At 32.7% G+C, this 18798-nt stretch overlaps 1 protein-coding gene across 1 annotated transcript; it reads right to left on the bottom strand.

Annotated features, from left to right (window-relative positions):
- Nucleotides 1-5076: 5076 nt before the first annotated feature.
- Nucleotides 5077-17936, bottom strand: LOC148280179 (uncharacterized). Its single transcript, XM_088228802.1, has 15 exons — nucleotides 17824-17936; nucleotides 17492-17671; nucleotides 17253-17416; nucleotides 14643-14845; nucleotides 13304-13491; nucleotides 11988-12094; nucleotides 10878-11052; nucleotides 9852-9917; nucleotides 9581-9765; nucleotides 9102-9327; nucleotides 7237-7296; nucleotides 6560-6754; nucleotides 6196-6312; nucleotides 5414-5497; nucleotides 5077-5337 (listed from the first exon to the last, which is right to left on the bottom strand). Exons 1-15 carry the CDS (start codon nucleotides 17836-17838, stop codon nucleotides 5209-5211), a joined length of 2094 nt encoding a protein of 697 aa, XP_088084928.1. The 5' UTR covers nucleotides 17839-17936; the 3' UTR covers nucleotides 5077-5208.
- Nucleotides 17937-18798: the final 862 nt, after the last annotated feature.

Below are 18798 nucleotides of genomic sequence, written 5' to 3'. Positions count from 1 at the left end.
CATTGTCAAATTACCATGACATAACGCTTAAAAATAGTACCCACTCAGTTGCGATTTTTGGGTACCTACAATAAAATATTATTTCTTGAACTTCCTTGATATTCTTTCATTTCCAACTATTGGCAGTTCTCATAAATAGAAGCTTTGCGCGTTATTCAGTTTTAAAACATAAAAAAAGCGAAAGCCAAATTGTCAGTAATGATTATTTTTGTTTTTTTTTTTTTATTCTTCACTGCCATAACTTATATTGATTTTTAATGAATTAGGTACGATTACAAAAAAAAATTGAGATAGCAGATCTATAATAAGCAGTGGATGCTTTTCTGATTTTCTATGCATAGGTGGTGTAGAATCATATAAGTCAAGGCAGGTAGTCTCGTATGCATGAGGTACAATGATCATAATTATCTTGTTATTTTTCGTTGCATGAAGGTAAGATGATCAGTCTAATGCAGGTCCCAGTCCAGAAACTTATAAAATATTCTAGTGTAAAAACGTATTTTTAAATAAATACTTCATTTTACCCGTGTGGTATTATGGAGAAATTATATTTCATTGATTAGTTTTGTTGTTTACCAATAAGAGTTTTGCCAATGGAATGATATATTTTTTCGAGATAAAATGAAGCCTGTATCGATTGCCGGTCTTCCAACTATAACTATGCAATAAATATGACGGTCAGTTAATTTATGGCAACATAGTATCGTTGTTCAGTTTAAAAAATATTTCTCTATCTATTTCAATGTGCCTAATAGGCATTATATTTATTTTAGATATATTTATATATCTAAGTCAAATACGCACATTCTCTGTTCCCGAGAATTCACTCTCTCGGGAACAAACACACAGATGACCAAAAAAATGTATTTGTTGTAACTTTATCAAACTTCAAGAACCAATTATTCTTTAAAATTTTGGGTAGTAATTTAGTTTCTAGTATTATTATTTTTTTATTTATAATTGTATTTTCACATTTGTAAATTGTTTATAACCTTTGTATTTATAAAAGCTTTTTTGGTGTAAATAAATAAATATGAATTCATATTTCCACATAGAATTTCCCCAAAGGAGTGAGATGTTGTTTTCAGTATGAAAAGTAGCCTTTGACAATTTTCAGCTCTCCGGCTATCATTATGCAAAAAATCATATCGATCAATCATGAAAGAAAGAAACATGAAAGAAATACAAACAAACACACTTTTGCATTTATGATATTAGTATGGATTTCATGTCAACCATATTGGGGATCAAACCTGAGACCTCTTGAATGCGCTAACCATTAGACCACAGGGCGGACAGTAATAAAATGACTGAACAATAGGTATGTACCCATTTTATACTCCGCGCTTTTACCTAGTTTTGGTAAGTTAGAATTTTTGTCAATTTTAGACAAAATGAAGTTGTTCCACAACTGGATTTTAATTTTAATCTTATTACCTACCCATTGGGTAATTCCAACAACCTGTTCCAAATAATATTCCAATACTCATTTGACAAGTTTGATTAAAAGTAAATTTAAAGACTATTAAAATTAACCATTCTACAAATAAAGTAGGTAATAAACTTATCTTAATAGATGGTGAAAGCTCAAATTGGTCAAATTAATTCATGGAAGTGCATAAAGTTTTTTAACATAATATATGAAAATATAAGTTACAGACCCACAAGTATAAGTTGGCGTGATCGAAGGGCGCTGAAGTATATTTTAGGTTTGCTAGACTAAAAAATTTCCAGATAGCATATGGAATTTCAGAAATCAAAAAAAAATATACACATGCAAAATATTTTTTTATTTTATTATTATTATTTTTTAAATATATATTATAAAGTAATGCCTAGTAGAAGACGTATCTTATGGAAAGTCTATAGGAATATCTAAAAATGCATTCAGCTAAGAGAATACATCTCCAGAAAATAACTAAAAGCTTTTTGTTTCTTTAAATATAATTTTATTTATATAGATGAAATACAGGATAGAGTAAAAAAATATAATTAATAAAGAATAAGAATTAAATATAAGTGTGATCAAACAAATGGATGCCTGATATATCACCATCATCAAAACTGTTTACTTTCTGTTGAGTCTGAGTCCGATTCAGTGTCAAATAAGGAATTGGTCATCGAGATTTAGGCAATCATCTCTTTTATCATATTCTTCTTCTACACGGATGGACGTGGTCACAGTGTTGGGATTTCTGGGACTTCACAATTTTGGGATTTCTGATTTGTCCCTTCCAATATTCTTTTCTGCAACCTTTCTTTTAACCGAGCTCCAAATTAGCTCGATTGGTTCAGGTCACAGTTGTGCTGAGGTAACCGTAAAACTCTATGACCATTTTGAGTAAGAATATTGTTGATTTCATACATTGGAGGCTTTTAATCATTTCTAAAAAAGCCGGTTTACGAATTGTAGGTAGGTATGATAAATTGTTTTCCAATGGCCAGCCGTGCGATTATTGTATCTTGATGTTTTGAGTGGGTGCTTTATTTGATTTGATGCTATGGTATGAAGCATTGTCCATAACAATAATTGGTGATTCCGGCAAATTTGGCAAGAGTTTCTTAACTAGCCATTTCCAGAAATTTTTCTCGTTCATCTCATCGTGGTAATCACCACTTTTTGTGATTGGTTTAAAAAACAAGGAAGCATTTTTAACAAAACCTGCATCACTGTCAGCATTTACAATAATCCACCGCATACCCAATGAAACTTTTTTTTTTAATTCCGGGTGTTTCATTAGATTTCCAACACTTATTCATTCATCAATATGATGAGTGGATGAATGTCTCATCAAGGTATATGACTGGTCATCTATCATTATTTAATTGGTCATTTTTAATTTGAATAAAAACCGTTCCCTTCATTCTTGGATATCGTTCCGTTCCATCATAATTGCTCTTTTTTCCAGAAGAGTCAACAACAACAACAACAAACCATCACGCCGTTTCCCCGTAAGGGTAGGCAGAGAGGATAGAACGCCACAACACTCTATCTTTGCATACAGATCTCGCTTCCTCTACATTCATACATCTTCTCATGCACGCGCGCCGATTATTCCGACTTTTGACATGTCCATCTTTAAGTATTTGTTGGATTTGGTCATGCCATGTCTTTCTCGGTCTTCCTCTATTTCTGCATCCATCAACATTCGCATTGTAAATATTCTTAGCCGTTCTCTCGCTGTCCATTCGTTCTACATGTCCAAACCAGCGCAGAGCTCCTTTCTTGATTTTGTCGATAATGCTTGTCTCAGCCTTACACACTTCACGGATCTCGACATTCGTGCACCTATCATACATCGTTTTACCACACATTTGCCTGAGGGATTGCATTTTGACAGCTTCCACCTACTTTGATCATCATTTTTCCAATTCCATACTTCGCTCCCATACATTAATGTTGGCACAAGAACTCCGTTGTGAACTGCTAGTTTAGCCTCCTGCGATAAACGTTTGTTTGCCAAGGTCGATTTAAGTGCACCGTTCACTCTGTTCCCGGCACTCACCCTCCTTTCAATATCTTTCTCAGTCATTCCATCCCTAGTGAACATACTTCCCAGATACACAAATTCCTCTACTTGTTTTAGTATAACTCCATTCACAGTGATTTCACATTTAGTCATACTTTCATTTCTTTCAAAAACCATCACATTCGATTTATCGACATTCATCAGCAAATCGCTTCTCTTGCATACATCGTAGACCTTTGTTACCAAGAATTGCAGTTCCTCTTTGTTATTAGCAAGGAGTACAGCATCGTCAGCATACAAAAGACAATTGACTTTTAAATCACCCATTTTTGCTCCCATTCTTAAGCCTTTCAGTTCTTTCATGCAGTTATCGATATACACGTTGAACAGCCATGGTGACATAACACATCCAGAAGAATCATTCCTAAAGTTTCACAGCTTCCTTAAAAATTAATATCGTTTCTCAGATTAATAAGCAGTTTAGGAATGGTAGGCACTTCCTTTTTTACTACACAAAACTCTTTGTCTGATGGCACAGTAATCGTTCTCAATTTTGGTAGTGTTTTTTCTCTTTCTCTTCTTTCCAGGAGTTGCTATTTTTGTTGAAGAAGCCTCGGCTTAACTTCCTTCGAGAGCAATTCTCTGAACAAACCGTTTAGATACACCTACAAAAAAACATTAGTTCTGTAAAAAAATTTGGATTAATAAATTTATAAAACACATTTACACAAATATATTTATTTTATCTTTTATTTACTACACAAAATCTATCTATTAAAAAAATATCTTTGAAAAAGTAGGGTAATTAATCTTAAAGTATGACAACACCTACCGATCATAGCAGCAAAGCGAGCATCCAGTTTTTCAAATGGAATTAATTGCCCATTATTTCTTAGTTCCCTTTCAAAAAATGCTTTAACTTTTAGAAATAGTCTCTCTTTTACCACTTTTTATGACTTTCGGCATGGCTACGGGGTATTACTTTGGGGTTTGTTAGTATCAAATAACTTGAAAAAAATTCAATACAACAACGATAACAGTAAAGAAGTCCATAGATAAATCTCATCAAAAAATTAGTTCATGTTTATGCCACCGCTAGCTTATACTTGTGACTCTGTATTACCTAATTAATATGAATAGGTACTTAAAGAAGTACACAAAATATATGAAGGCACATATTGCAACTAGGGTAAGAATATTAGCATTTTTACATAGGGGGATGATTCAGACATATGTTTGGTTAAGATTTGTTGGATGGGGTATTCTTTAATATTTTTACCCCTAGATAATATTAAAATACAGTTGAAGTTTTAAATGAAAGTTTATTTTTAAAATTATTAACATGATGACAAAAGTTATGTTTATAAATTAGCTTTCTATAAATATTGTTATTTTTTCTAATAAAAATTAACAATAAAGTGTTCACTTTGTGGTCAAACATTTTATTAAATATTTGTATAATTAATGTGTCCTGGCGAAGAGACGAGTACGTCTCGAAACCAGTAGATGTTAATTATACAAATAGTTAATAACATTTAATAAAGTTTTCTTATAAATATTAGTAAATATGTATTTTTAAAGTGTTTTTTAATAAAATTGAAGACAAGTTTCTGCTTAGACAGTAATGTTTTAATAATTAAATAATAATGATTACTTAATTTATATTAAAGTAAACTAAATTATGAACTAGATATAGCCTCACATACTATTTGACATGAAGATGTATTTTCAAATGTAGTTATTGAGATGGTTTTACTATTGATTCATTATTTATGAAACAAATATCCTTCTTTTCATCTTCCATATTATTTTTCGACTTCTTGTCAAGATTAGAATATTTCTTCTTTTTCTTTGAAGATTTTGCACCCTAGTTAAAAATAAAATGAAATTAATTTAAAGTATTTACTTTACTTAAATTTAAATTTTAGAAAATCAGTACAGACCTGCTGCTTAGCTGATGCTTCCGTTGATGTAGTCGGTTTTACACCGTACATCATTTCATGGTATTGTCGCTTGATGAGATCCGCCTAAGTATATTAAATTTGATCAATAATTTTCATACTTTAAATGTGTAATCATTAACTGATATTTTTAACAGAATATTATTATGTACTATCAGGCTTTCTACCAAGCATATTATCAGGTAATTACAAAATCAATATCTCATTAAACGTATGACTACCTATTCAATAAATTAATAATAGACGCGATATGAATTCTTGGTTCCAAAAAACAATGTGACCAAGAAATTAAGTAAAAATATTAATTCTAAAAGAAAGGAAAGAAAAGAGGAACAATATTATTTGAGGATTGTGGAGCTTCTTCTATAGTGTACATAACGTTGTTTTACAGTTGACTCGTGTGAAGCACAGTGCGTTTGAATGTTTAACAACCCTATGTTAATGTGTTAGTGCCTGTCTGTGAAGTCCACGAACAAATTTAGTTTGTGTTAGTAGGCACACTTGATTTCAATGATAACTTCTTGTTACACACACATAAACCAATAGTTATTAAATATTTGAACGGACTGTACTCAAAAAAGAAAAAAGATATCATTTGATAAGCTGTGAAATGTAAACAGATATGCAGATATTCTACGAGTGTTCAAGCTTACCTCTGTTTATGCAATAAAATACTATTCAACAATTTATTAGCTTAGTGAGCTAGCAAATTTGGAGCTAGATAAATTTAGATTTGAATAGAGTATTTTTAGAATGTTTCTTACATTGTAAACAAAACCATCAAAACTGCTGTCACTAAGGAAGGGGTCTACCTCCGAAGGTTTTTCCCCTTGTAGCAGTTGTTTTTTATTAAATAGTACGATTTTTGGATCAGCTTCAGTCTAAAACAGATAGTTTCCATGTTTATATGAGAATTTCAAAAAAATGTTAGTATAATTATCATTTATAATATTAATTTATAAAATGGTGATGGGTTCAGTGAACAATAAATATGTACACAGTAGTAATTTTTCTAGAAATATAAAATAGCAAGCTTAAAGCATTAAGTAATAACGTTACCTGCTTGGGAACATCTATAAATACAAATAAGGGAAATATTTCTAGTAGTGGAAAATACATTATTATTACATTATGCCCTCCTTTTTGAATAGCCTCCTTTTTCGTGGTGTTCTTCATTGCAGGAATGGTGAATCGTGATGACTTGTTTTCTTTTATAATATCGCTACGTACTGAAGTTTTGGCAGTTTTTTTCATTTCTTCAAACTTGTTCAAACTTGTTGTCAATTCATTTTGCAGCGAAACATTTTTGTCTTTCAAACTTTCCTGTGGTAAAATAAATAATAAAAGTATCCCACAAAATATTGAATTTAAAAATATTAATGCCCTTAAAAAGGTCTAATTAAAGACTTCTTTTACTATGGTTACCTATAAATGAATCCGATTTTAAGTGGCGAAAGATAACCAATACATGCATCCTGTGGTATAACGTGGTATGCGGTGGTTTTATCGAAAGAGAAATATGAATTAGTATCAGATATAGAAATCTAACGGAACTACAATGGTCACTAGAGTCAAATTGGAAACAAATACAAGCTAAAATCATAATATTATTTTTAAAAGAATAAAATAATATTTTGAGGATGTCCAAATGCTTGTAGACAGGCTTGATTTACTCCCTAGCAACGAGTAGGGAGAGGGGGGAGGGGGGGGAAACATTTCCCTTCTCAAAACTGTTTTCTGTTGCAACAAATTTAGATTAAAGTCATATTCCCCAAACAATATTGTGATTCAAAACATCAACTTACAAATTGGTCGATTTTATTCTTGAGCAAAGTTTTAACGGTAAAAAACTCCTCTTCAATGAGCTGAAAAAGAAAATCCTTTTAAATACCTTTGTTTTCGATGAGAAATAATGTTTGATTGCCAAAACACAGCAAACTCTTTAAAAACGTGATTTATATCATATATCAGACTATTAAGCGTTTGGCCTAGTTCAGACGTAAATGGCGGAAAAAGAGCGATTTGCGATCGCCATTTCTGAACTAGGCCTAACGCTTAGTTGCCTGATATATGATATAAATCACTTCATCGAAGAGTTTGCTGTGTTTTGGCAATCAAACATTATCGGTCACAAATCGGCGGTCGCAAATCACTCACTTTCTGTTGTGTCTGAACTAGCCCTTAGTGTTACGTATCAAAAACACATGTCGTGTATTGGAAGTATATGAAACATATATTTACAATGCAGAGTAGGTATAGAAAATAGATCAATAACGTCACATATCCCAACCTCATGAGACATTAAGCCATTTTTTGCTAAATGGGGGATACATAATACAATTAAAAGTGGAAACATTTTTTGAAATATTAAGATTGTATATTATTACTTTAATATGGATAAATAATTTAAGCTGCAACTGTCCCACCAGAGCACACTCTATAACTATTAAAAATATTTGACTTGGAATAGATGAGAACTAAAAAAAAAAAATTGAGACATCTGAGCAAAGACAAAAATGAGTTATATGTAGTCCTCCTTAGAATTAGTTGTACTAGTGAGGATTCTCAAATCAATGTTTTAGACAAAAAAAAATTCATATAGTATAGTAAAAAAATTAAATAATAAAGGACATTTTCACGAAACGGGATAAAGCATATGCATACACATACACATATGACCATAGGAGACATTTAAATGCAGTTGGTTAGACGGCCAACTGAGAAACTTGCGTCGCGAGTTCGATTCCCGGCAGTTGCACAAAAAATCCAAGAAAGATCATTTTCTCAATTGGTCAGGGAGTTGTGGTGTATTTTCAAAAACTCCTTCCATAGCCCCTCTTTCCCACCTGCTGACAAGCCTCTAAAATAGAGGCTAAGCAGATTTTCCTTTAAAAAAAAAACCTAAATTGATGAAATAATAATTCCATGTCATTCTTAGAACACAAGCAGGATTATTTTTATGTGACCTTTTTTAACATTTAAAATAAAAAGTATTCTTCAATTCAAGATGATATATTTCCCCCTCCAGCTATCATAACTAATGATAATGTGTACGTAATGTGAATTAATATACATAGTTTAGCAATTTATCTATGTATCTTTCTATATCAATCAAGTCTATGCGGTCTGTAGCTGCAAGACGTGTTGGGATATCTATTTACTCTACAGCGCCCTTAAGGCGATTTTCACAAAAATGGCGTTAAGTATATAATAAGCATTTGTTTTGTTTCAGCTCAACACATGGCAGAATGGCACATGTTGTTGAAATATATTTCAAAGCAGGTTCCTTTTGATGAGCGATCTGGGAAGTATAGATAAATTAAATTAAATATATTTACAATGTTATTATTAGAACACACATAACAATATGTATGATATGTGTGCCCTACTTTAAGATTTAAATAAATAAATAATGTGAATGTACTGACCATGTGGGATTGATCACAAATTGCCCATACTGCTGTGAGGGATACAATGAAAACTTTTAATGTTTATGTTTTGTTATTTTTGCGGCCAATTGCAAAGTAATATTAAATTATTGCTAAATCGTTTTTTTTTTTTTAATTGGCAGTGAACAGTTTCGGCAAAGGGGTAGTCGCTTTCATTGTTAAACAATATAGGCATTTTCAAAAGAGAAACAAAATGTATAAAAAAATTATGTTTTACTTACTCGGTTCTGTTGTTCACTGATCTTTTCCTTCTCTAGTTGCATAGCCTTGAAGGCATCAGCCTCGTTTCTCATCTGTTCGGTAATCTTCTCCTGTCTCGCCCGGAGGTCAGTACTGGTCTTCAGTTGGGACATGAGAGAAGTCAAAGTGTTACTCAAAGAAGTTGCATTACTTTCTAAGGACTTCTTTTCTTCCTCTAAATGGGACACACTTTTTGTTTCGAGATTCCTACAAAATAAATCGGTAAAAAAATACTTGAGGCCGTCGGTAATCGAAATTCTTCCAAAAGACCTTTTACATATTTTTGAAAGTCGTAGTAAATTACTTTAATTTTGGCCTTGACACTTTCTTTTAATTATTAATGTAACAAGTTGAAAAATTAGAAACTAGATGTGGTAGAGCGGAATTTGAATCTCGAACCTCCTGATCCGGAGTTTACGACACTTCCACAGACCACAACTCATCTAAAAAAAATACGTACAATTGTTCTCTAGCTGATGTCAACTGTTCCTGAACTATATTCAGCTGTTCCCGTAAAGCGAGTAAATTATTTTTATTATCTTGTTTTTGATTTGCCAACTCTGATGTTAAGTTAGTTATCTGATGATTCAATTCCTCATTATTAATTTTAATGGATTTCAGCTCTATAAGAGTTTCTTGATGATTCTGCAAAATAAAACAGTATTTTTTTGGTTGAATTATAGTTACGTCTAGGTAACACATTATTTGGTAGATAAAATTTATTTTATTACCTTTGAAATTTCATCAATCTTCTTAGTTTCCAGTTCCAATGCCATCTTGTATTTGTATTCTAGTTCCTGAGTATAATTATAATAGCGTGTAGATAAATTTATTATAAACACATTAAAACCACATAAACCCCTAAAGGGCTTTTAAAAGGAATGGCACACAGACAAAATGTATAAAGTAAGAAATAAAATATAGCATTTGGTACACTCAAATACATATTACTAAATATGAGGATGTAAATACATTTATTGCAACATAAATTGGTCAAGTAAATTTAACCATTTAGAAAATGCCTACTTACAGTGCACTTATTTTGGGGAATATTTTTACCGAGTTGTAAATAACTCAATATTATAAAATGAGAATCAGGTTGTGGTAGAGCAGGGTTCGAGTTTTGGACCTCAGTTACATAAGTCTGCGACACTACCTACCGGACCACGATCCGGTACATACATTTTGGTGGTAGTTAAACCTTTGAATTTTTATATTATTTATGGATAAAAGAGGAAAGTTGTGTCAATTAAGAGCAATTAAAAATGTAAAAATGTAAAACCATGAATCTTCCTTACCCTTCTTTTATGGATAATATTATTGGGAAATGAATGATTGTAGTATATCTTGATCATTTTTTTGCTAAGGCAAGATAATAATACTCGTGCATTTCATAATAACAGGCCAAAATCAACATGAATTATAATAATAAAACATGTTTCGTATCAATAATGTCGGGAATCGAGTGGTATAGTCAAATGCACCAACCACAAGGCAATCAACGGTTGGTCTGAAGGGCGGCTTTAGAGATAAATAAATGAATATAACAATATGTGCACCACCTACATTTGCCCTTCAGTCGGTAGCCCGGCTCTTTGAATTTACAGGGACCCATCATGATACATCTACCGGGTCGCAGTGACGTCAGGAGCTCGTTTGGCACCGACCCCCATTTACAGTGAGAATAAGTAACACCTTCGTGAAATTTCCCGTTTTGAATAAATGTATGTATGCGGGGCAGGGCAGGTACCACTTACCGTCTTTTCCAATGCTTCTTGTCGGCATAAAGTCTCTAAACTCTGTAACTGTTGTGCAGTTTTTTCAATTCTTTTCTCCGCGACATCTTTATTCTTTTCTATTTCTTGATTGATATTCTTCAATTCATTAAACTGGATATTTATAGTTTCGATTTGTTTATTCTTTAAAACGGATCTAAAATAAAAGAGAATTAGTTAATCAATTCAATAAATCTATAAATCTGTGGCATTTACTTCCTTTAATATAAAGTTTTGGGTGCTATCTTAGAATAAACTTGAAATGCATAAACTTCAGAATAAAATACGTGGAGCAGTACAAGTCATGTTGTGATTCTTCTCATATTTGGTTTTTCTATGTTGTTAAAAGCAATTTTTACACAAGTTACTTATACTTATTTACCTAATAGTATCTTCGAATAATACGATCTCAATCAATTTAATTACTGAAACAAATAAATGTTTATCTCTTCATCCAACCTTCCGTAGACCTTTTGGAGTGGATCTGCATACTTAACTTATTTTCTCAATTATAGTGACATGTACCTCTTTACCTAAATGCCACAGAAATTATGCATTCAAAAAATATTAATGAACACAAATAATATAAGGTTTAATTAAAACTCCCAAATAACCATTTAAAAAATCAGTAATTTAATTTAGTAAAAAATCATTCTTAAATAATAAGGAAACAGTCGGCTATCACCAACTGTTACATGCTAGAAAATTTGACCCTTCGAGCGTCATGTTATCGGCCCTACGGGTCTAAGTTTATCGGCCCTGCGGGCCTCAGTTGGTTAGGATTTTAGGCACGTATGTCGCCCTCTGGGCCTTACAATATATTTTTTGCTCTTTGGATCCCAATCTAAATCTAATAAAGAATCTGTCATTCAAAATAATGCTTCCAAAACCACACAAACTTTACAGATATATTAAATATCTACCCAAAAAGTTCGTATAGTAAGCTATTAAAATTTAATGGTGAAGAATCTGTAATTTCAAATAATAGCAGCCAGCTGTCGCCGACTGTTACATGCTCCTGTTCAGGACAATAAAGTTATAACAGAACAACTTACATGACATTTCAGATAAAGAAAACTATTATTTACTTACTCTGAATCATTTATTTTCAAAGCGGAAGTTAAATCTGAAATTTGATTAATGGATTTTTCTCTGTATGCTGAAAAATCTACTGTTAGATTTTTAAGTTCCTCATTAACCTGAAATTAAAAAAAAAAAACAACTTAATTCCTTCCAATTGAATAATTTTTAAAACAGTATTTCTATTGGCAGTTATAAATCGGGGGTTAAGGGTCATAAGGGCGAAACTACAAAAACACAGTTTTGAGATAAATGATAAAACAGTTTTCAAAAAATAATACTGTCTTTTAAGGGTAACAAATAAAGAAAATAAAAAATACAGTTAATAGAGCATAAAATGTTTTAGAGACAAAAATATGAAACTACGCTTTCGTCTATATGACCCTAACTTGCGCTTACATTAGTAAATTAACAAAATCATGTAAAAGGTGTTTTATTCTTCTGACTTTAAACAAAACGCTTCATTTGTAGTTTCACACAAATTTATCTAGGTAACTACTTATCGGATGAGTTTCATCTTTTTGTCACTAACAGGATATTTTGTTTGGATATCAGATTAGTACTTAACACAAAACAGCATTTTTTGTAGTTTCGCCCTTATGACCCTAAGCCCCCGAAATATGCTATTAAAAATTATAACTTTTCAAAAAAAGACACACTTTGAGCACGGAGTTTCTGGATTTGCTTCCCGGAGAGATCGCAATAACAGTTTCTTTTTAAGCCTGTGCTGTAATTCACTACTATAATTGGTCCTTTCGACCTGTTGCAGTAAAAAAAAAAATAAGGCCATATTTATAAACCTGGTATAAGTAAAAGTTTATAATTTTATTAACATTTTCATGTCAAAGTCTTTATAGACAAGTTTTAAGACAGACAAATAATTGAACTACAAAGAGATTTTATTTAGATGGGCGAATATTTCTAGTGAGATGAAGAAACTTTTTGAGAAGGTAATATGGATATGCAGGTATTTGAAAGGCTCATGACAAATTATCATCATTTTCCAATTTGCATCCGGTGGTGCAAAATGCACATCGTTGCAGCATACATTGATCCTTTTTGTAACGTGGAAGGTACGATGATAATCAGTTTTAAGCTTCAGACAGTAAAATGTTACAGCGTAGAGCCACCTTCAAAATAAATATTTCATGTTGACCCGGGACCTCAAATGTGGCAGGCAAACCTCTACACTCCGAGGCGGACTTATCCCAGGTGTCGGTACTAGGTTGCCTACAAATGCCTTTACTTCTATATTAATTGCGCGAATCATATTCCCTTCTCAAACAAGTTCGCCTTGCTGTTGATAAATCGCTCGAGTTTCTACCCACCTGACTGAGTTGTGACTTGATTAGATTGTTTTCATCAGCGACACTATCATTATGTCCCTTTAAAAGGGTGTTTAAGCTATTAGCTTGGTCAATCTGTATCCGTAGCTGGTCTGTCAACTCCTTGCTTTGTTCCATTTCCCTTTTCCGGTTATTCTCCATTTCCTTCCTCAGGAATACTTCAGCATCATCTTTGCACACATACAAAATATAACTATTGTAAATTTTATACATCAACATATTAAACTCTTAAAAGACTGTGCTAAAAAAATCCTCTGGAAGTGGTGCTGTAACGCTGAGATGAGATATTTGAAGACATGAATGGATGAAGATTTTATGTCAAAAGGTAACAGAAACCCAATTTTAAAAGCGAATAAAGGTTTTATTTTATAAACTTAACCCCAAATATCTATGCTATTTGTTTTTGTCACATAACACCTTTATCCACTCATGCCTTCATTTCTTCTTAGAATATAAATGTTAAAAGTTTTTTTTTTTAATAAGTATTCATGGCATGTTTCCAAATAATTTTAAATGTTTCCCTGGGCACGGGAAACCTCAGTTAGTGAACATTAATTTTAATTTTAAAAATAAATAAACAAATCTTTAATTAACTTTACCAATGAGGAAGTTCAGTGGATTTAAAAAAAATATATATTTGTTAATAGACTATTAAACTAAGCCAAAAAATTATATATCGTATTTTCAGTGCTACAATTTTTAAAGTTTTGTATTTCTGAAATAACTCCGCGTGTGAAGTCAGAGGTTCTCTTCCGCTTATTTTTGATCAGTTCTGCCCATTCACAGCAAGCAAACCGGAAATCTTCCATAACTCTCTCATCATTGGTTGATTTATATGAACCAGTGACGTCGTTTAAAATAGTTCGTTTTTATCAAAATGTTTTTTTTTTGTACATTTTCAGGAAACTTTACCATACAATTGAATGCTTCATTCTTTACCGCGCACAAGAAAGCATTTATTGTATTCAATTTCCCGCAGGGCTCAAGTTTCTCATTATTAATGAACCCAGGAGAGATGGGTCCGATTTAACCCGGTAGTATTGAAAATTATCAATTATGTGTAAAGTAATTTGTATACGTGATTTTCCTTTTCAAAATCATACACAAAACATTACCGCACCTGTTTTTATTGATTCAGAACAAATTTCGATGACCAAATGGTATGAAAAACCCCCAAAAATACCTAAAATTTGAGTTTCAAAACTCGGTCTAATCTGACCAACCACCGCCACGCACGTATATTTTTGACCCAGCGGTCTTTAATAGTTAAGTGATATAAATGAGAAAAAATTGGTTTTGGCACAATTTTTAAAATACAAACATTTATCTTGGACTCCCTTTACTATTAGTTTCTGTCTCTGCTGGAACTGTTGGCTCCTGATTTTTATGTCGTTAATTGCCAGGGCTGCCTTCTCATACGCATCACACAGCGTCTGGCGATCCTGCTCACAGCGAGTCAGGGTACTGATGGCTGCAGCAGCGTGTTGCTCAACCACAGCGCAGATGGAGCGAGTATTTGCCACCCTGAAAATAGAGGAACCCCTACATCTAATTGTATGTCGGTAATGGCCAGGATTGCTTTCTCATATGAGTCACGCAGCGTCTGGTAAGTTTTACAAACCAGTAGTCCCCCTGGACTTGTATGCTCTTCTTCCTGCAATACTCTAACATTTCTATAGCTTTCTGATAGAACATTTGTCCGACCCCTGCCAACCTCTCATCTACACACCACCACTCAGGCTCCGGAGTACAAGGCGTTGGTGTCAATGGCTTCGGTTTTGACCTGCTTCTTGGCAGACTTAAGTCCTTAAATCCATTTTCATCCGTAATAAATTGGTTCTCAGCATACTTACGTAGCCGTCAGCAGTGCGTTAAAATGACAGATTTCCTTTCAGATTAGATTAGATTGATCTCAGCCGGTGTGCCACAAGGGGGGGGGGGGGTACATTCTCCATTTTTGTTTTCCCTTTTTATCAATCCAATAACCCAAAACTTCCCCTGTTCTTACCATTTATAAGCTGATGATTTGCAATTATATATTCATTTTGAAAACGATGACATTGATCAGTAATGTCACATGCACTTGAGCATATCTCTTCATGGACCAATAATAATGGACTTCTCATAAATCCAACAAAAAATCAAGTTGTACTTTTTGGTAGTAAAAAATGTATTCTAAAGTAGATGTTCCCATACTCCCTCTTTTCAAAATAAATGACACAGAAACTCCATTCATGACTTTAGCAAAAAAATATTATCAGACATAAACATTTAGGGTGGCATGATCAGGTTAAAGAAGTTAGTACTAAACTAGCAGTTTGAATATTGGCAAGAAAGAAAACATTAGTCCAGAGCTTACTTCTCCCACTCCTTGATTATACAAATGTATGTTACCCAAATGCTAATTCTGAACTACTTGAAAAGTTGTAACGATTGCAGAATGTCTGTATATGTTATATCTTTAATCTTCATAAATTTGGCCACACAACTGAATACCGTACGCAACTACACTGGCCCAGTATCAGACATAGAAGAAACATTCACATTCTATCACTTGTTCACAATATTTTGAATAATCCCACAGCCTGTTTATCTAAGAGAGCTCTTCCAACCTGTATCACAAGATGAACTATCTCTTCGTTCTGGTAACGAGAGAACCCTTTCAATACCCACCCGGTCTATTTTTTTGTCTCCTCATTCACAGTAGTAGCTGCTCGATTGTGGAATAATATAAATATCTTGCAGCAGAGAAAGAAAACACTTTTGAGAAGGGAATATAGAAGTCTAGGCATCTACAGGGCTTATGACCACCTGTCATTGGCTGGTTTAAGTGGCCACTTTACACCCTGTGTAACATTCACCATTCTGCCTATGTTCGAACATCCACATTTCCTCCATTCTTTCATCTGGTGACTTTTGTGGTGGGTGAGATTCATCCAGCTGAACCAATTCACCTACTAGGCAATGCCTGAAAATAATTTTTCAATGTTCATACTTCTTCTTTTACCAGTTAGTTAATTCAACAATATCTGCAAACATTTGAAAATACTCAAAACATTGTGGAATAATCTACCTACTAATGGTAGAGACACCTTATTTATTTCCTTGTAAATGAAGATTGAAATATCACTATGTAAATATTTGAATTTTTCCTTTCTCCTTTTTTCCTTCCCATCTCCTGTCTTCTCGTCACGGTATAGTGTAGATTTTTAGCATATCTTTGTTTCAAATTTTGTGTAAGAATCTGTATTAATATACTTAGAGTATGTCCATACACTTCTAATTTTCTCAAACTGAACTGTTTGGGTAGGTAGGAAGAAATTACCTTGAGGCAATTTGCCCGCCCTTGTCGTCATCATCATTCCCTTTCCGCACCTGATGGTGCATAGGGCACTGTATCGGCACACCAATCGCAGCGTCTCTTGATCATTTTTGTTACATGAAGGTAAGATGATCAATCTTATGCTTCCGGTACCAGTCCAGGGGCTACGAAGTATTCTAGTGTGAAAACACCCTTTTTAAATAAATATTTCATACCAACCATGTCGGGAATCGAACCCGAGACCTCTTGCATTGTAGACAAACGCGCTGACCTTTACACCACGAGGCCGACGATGCTTACCTCAGCCTTACATAATCTACGGATCTTGATATTTGCGCATCTATCCTACATAGTTTTACCGCACTGTTGCCGTTTATGTAAATAAATAAGTTTGCAATGCCTGCTGTTGCTGACAAGTGATCACTTTATAAACATTGAACAGTCAAACTAAATTTAACCCAATGATTGAACATCAATACTTAGGAACTTTTTAATTTTTTAAACATGTATGCGAAAGTTTCCTTGAAGAAGGTATTCATTCCCTCACTAACGAAAAAGGCTATGTATCAATAAAAACAGTTAAATATTAGTACATATTAAAGTCCTTACTTGTTAATTATGTCTTCCCTTAATCTTAACTCATTTCGCAGCTTTGTGTCCAAAGTCTCATATTGCATTTGCTGTTTTATTAAGTTCTGGGACTGTCTATCTTTAATGGCTTCCAAATCTTTGACTCGCTCTTTCAATTGCCAATGTATTGCATCTGAGGTCACCTGAACAAGCAAAACCAACCACAAAAGAAGATTGAGTCAATTTCATGTTTTTACATTTTATTCTGTTAAACTTACCCTGAGCTTGATTATTTTTTCAGCTTCCCTGGCGAATTTGGCATTTAAAGATTGTGTATTGTCCACGGGCAATTGCCTTTTTCTTAACCTAGATCCTTGAGCCAATGATTCAGCTTCTCTAGCCTCCTTTTCCCCATCACGTGCCATTGTAAACATTTCCTGTTGAGATTCACAATCATCCTAAAAAAATGTTTGGGTTACATAACCAATTACTTTCCCTATTTGTATACAATATTTAGCCTCAAACTCATATTAAAAGTTTTTAAAATTTTCTTCATTATAAACAGGCTAAAATATTCATGAATAAAAATGATTCAGATATATTTATTTACCTGAAAACTTTCCATTTACGGGAAATAAACAATTTGCGTAATTTCTTTTACAAAATAAAAATATTATAATATTTGGAGAAAAAAACATAACAATATTTGAAAATTCTATTTTCAAAATAATTTTATTTTAAATGGTACCTACTTTGAGTTAGGTACTCCATTTTTTCAAATACGGGGTAAATATAAAAAATACTTCTAAAAGTCATGCAGAGTAATGAGGCGCTACTTGCGTTATTACTCTGAATGTTATATTATAATTTTCATTCACATAAAAATCTTATTTTATTTCCCAAAGAATATTTTTCTTTTGCTTTTGGCAATTTCGCATTGTCGCTGTTTCCATATATGTAAAATTAGCTAATTAACCACAGTGGTCAAGTCTGAAAAATCTAAAATTATTGATGTTCCCATAAAACTGTAAATAAAACTAAAATCACAGGGTAATTCAATTTCGACAGAAGCAAGTGGCGGGCATGTTAATGTCGGTCAGAAAAAATATTTATGAATGTTCAAAATAATTTACATAATACATATTATGTTTTAAACGGTGGTTTGAAATAAATAAACGTATTCTTAAAATAATTTCATAATAAATGTGTCCTTGTATTTTCGTTTTTATTTGATTTTTAATAACATTTAGTCCAATATGGTAGATACCAATTACCGGCAAATTCTCAAAAGATACAGCTGCCACTTACTATGTACGTAAATTAAAATATTATTTACATAGTAAGAATTTTATTATACGTCGTAATAATCTGTGTTTTCTTTGAAGATAATGATTTTATAATTTATTTTAATTTAAATCAGAAAATAGACACTTTTGTCTGTCAAATCCGAAATAAGAATGTTTTTTGAGAAAAATAGAACGTTAATAAATATTATGGAGACATGCATAATTTAAAAAATAACTCTTGAACAAGAAGTGCCTATGGTGAATTTATTAGCCATCCTCAGCCAAGATTCAAACCGTCT

This window comes from Micrasema longulum, unplaced genomic scaffold (genome assembly GCF_059751315.1).
Source record: "Micrasema longulum isolate JH-2025_06_02 unplaced genomic scaffold, ASM5975131v1 h1tg000609l, whole genome shotgun sequence".
NCBI lineage: Eukaryota > Metazoa > Arthropoda > Insecta > Trichoptera > Brachycentridae > Micrasema > Micrasema longulum.
Note: the sequence above shows the minus strand (reverse complement) of the source record. Positions and strands in the feature narration are given on the sequence as shown.

Excerpts from the sequence above, each read along its gene's own strand:
- LOC148280179 (XM_088228802.1), bottom strand. Across the intron at positions 9,328-9,580 it reads ACATCAGCTAGAGAACAATT|GAATCTCGAAACAAAAAGTG; the intron begins GTACGTATTTTT and ends TTTATTTTGTAG. Across the intron at positions 6,755-7,236 it reads AGAATAAAATCGACCAATTT|GAAAGTTTGAAAGACAAAAA; the intron begins GTAAGTTGATGT and ends ATTTTACCACAG.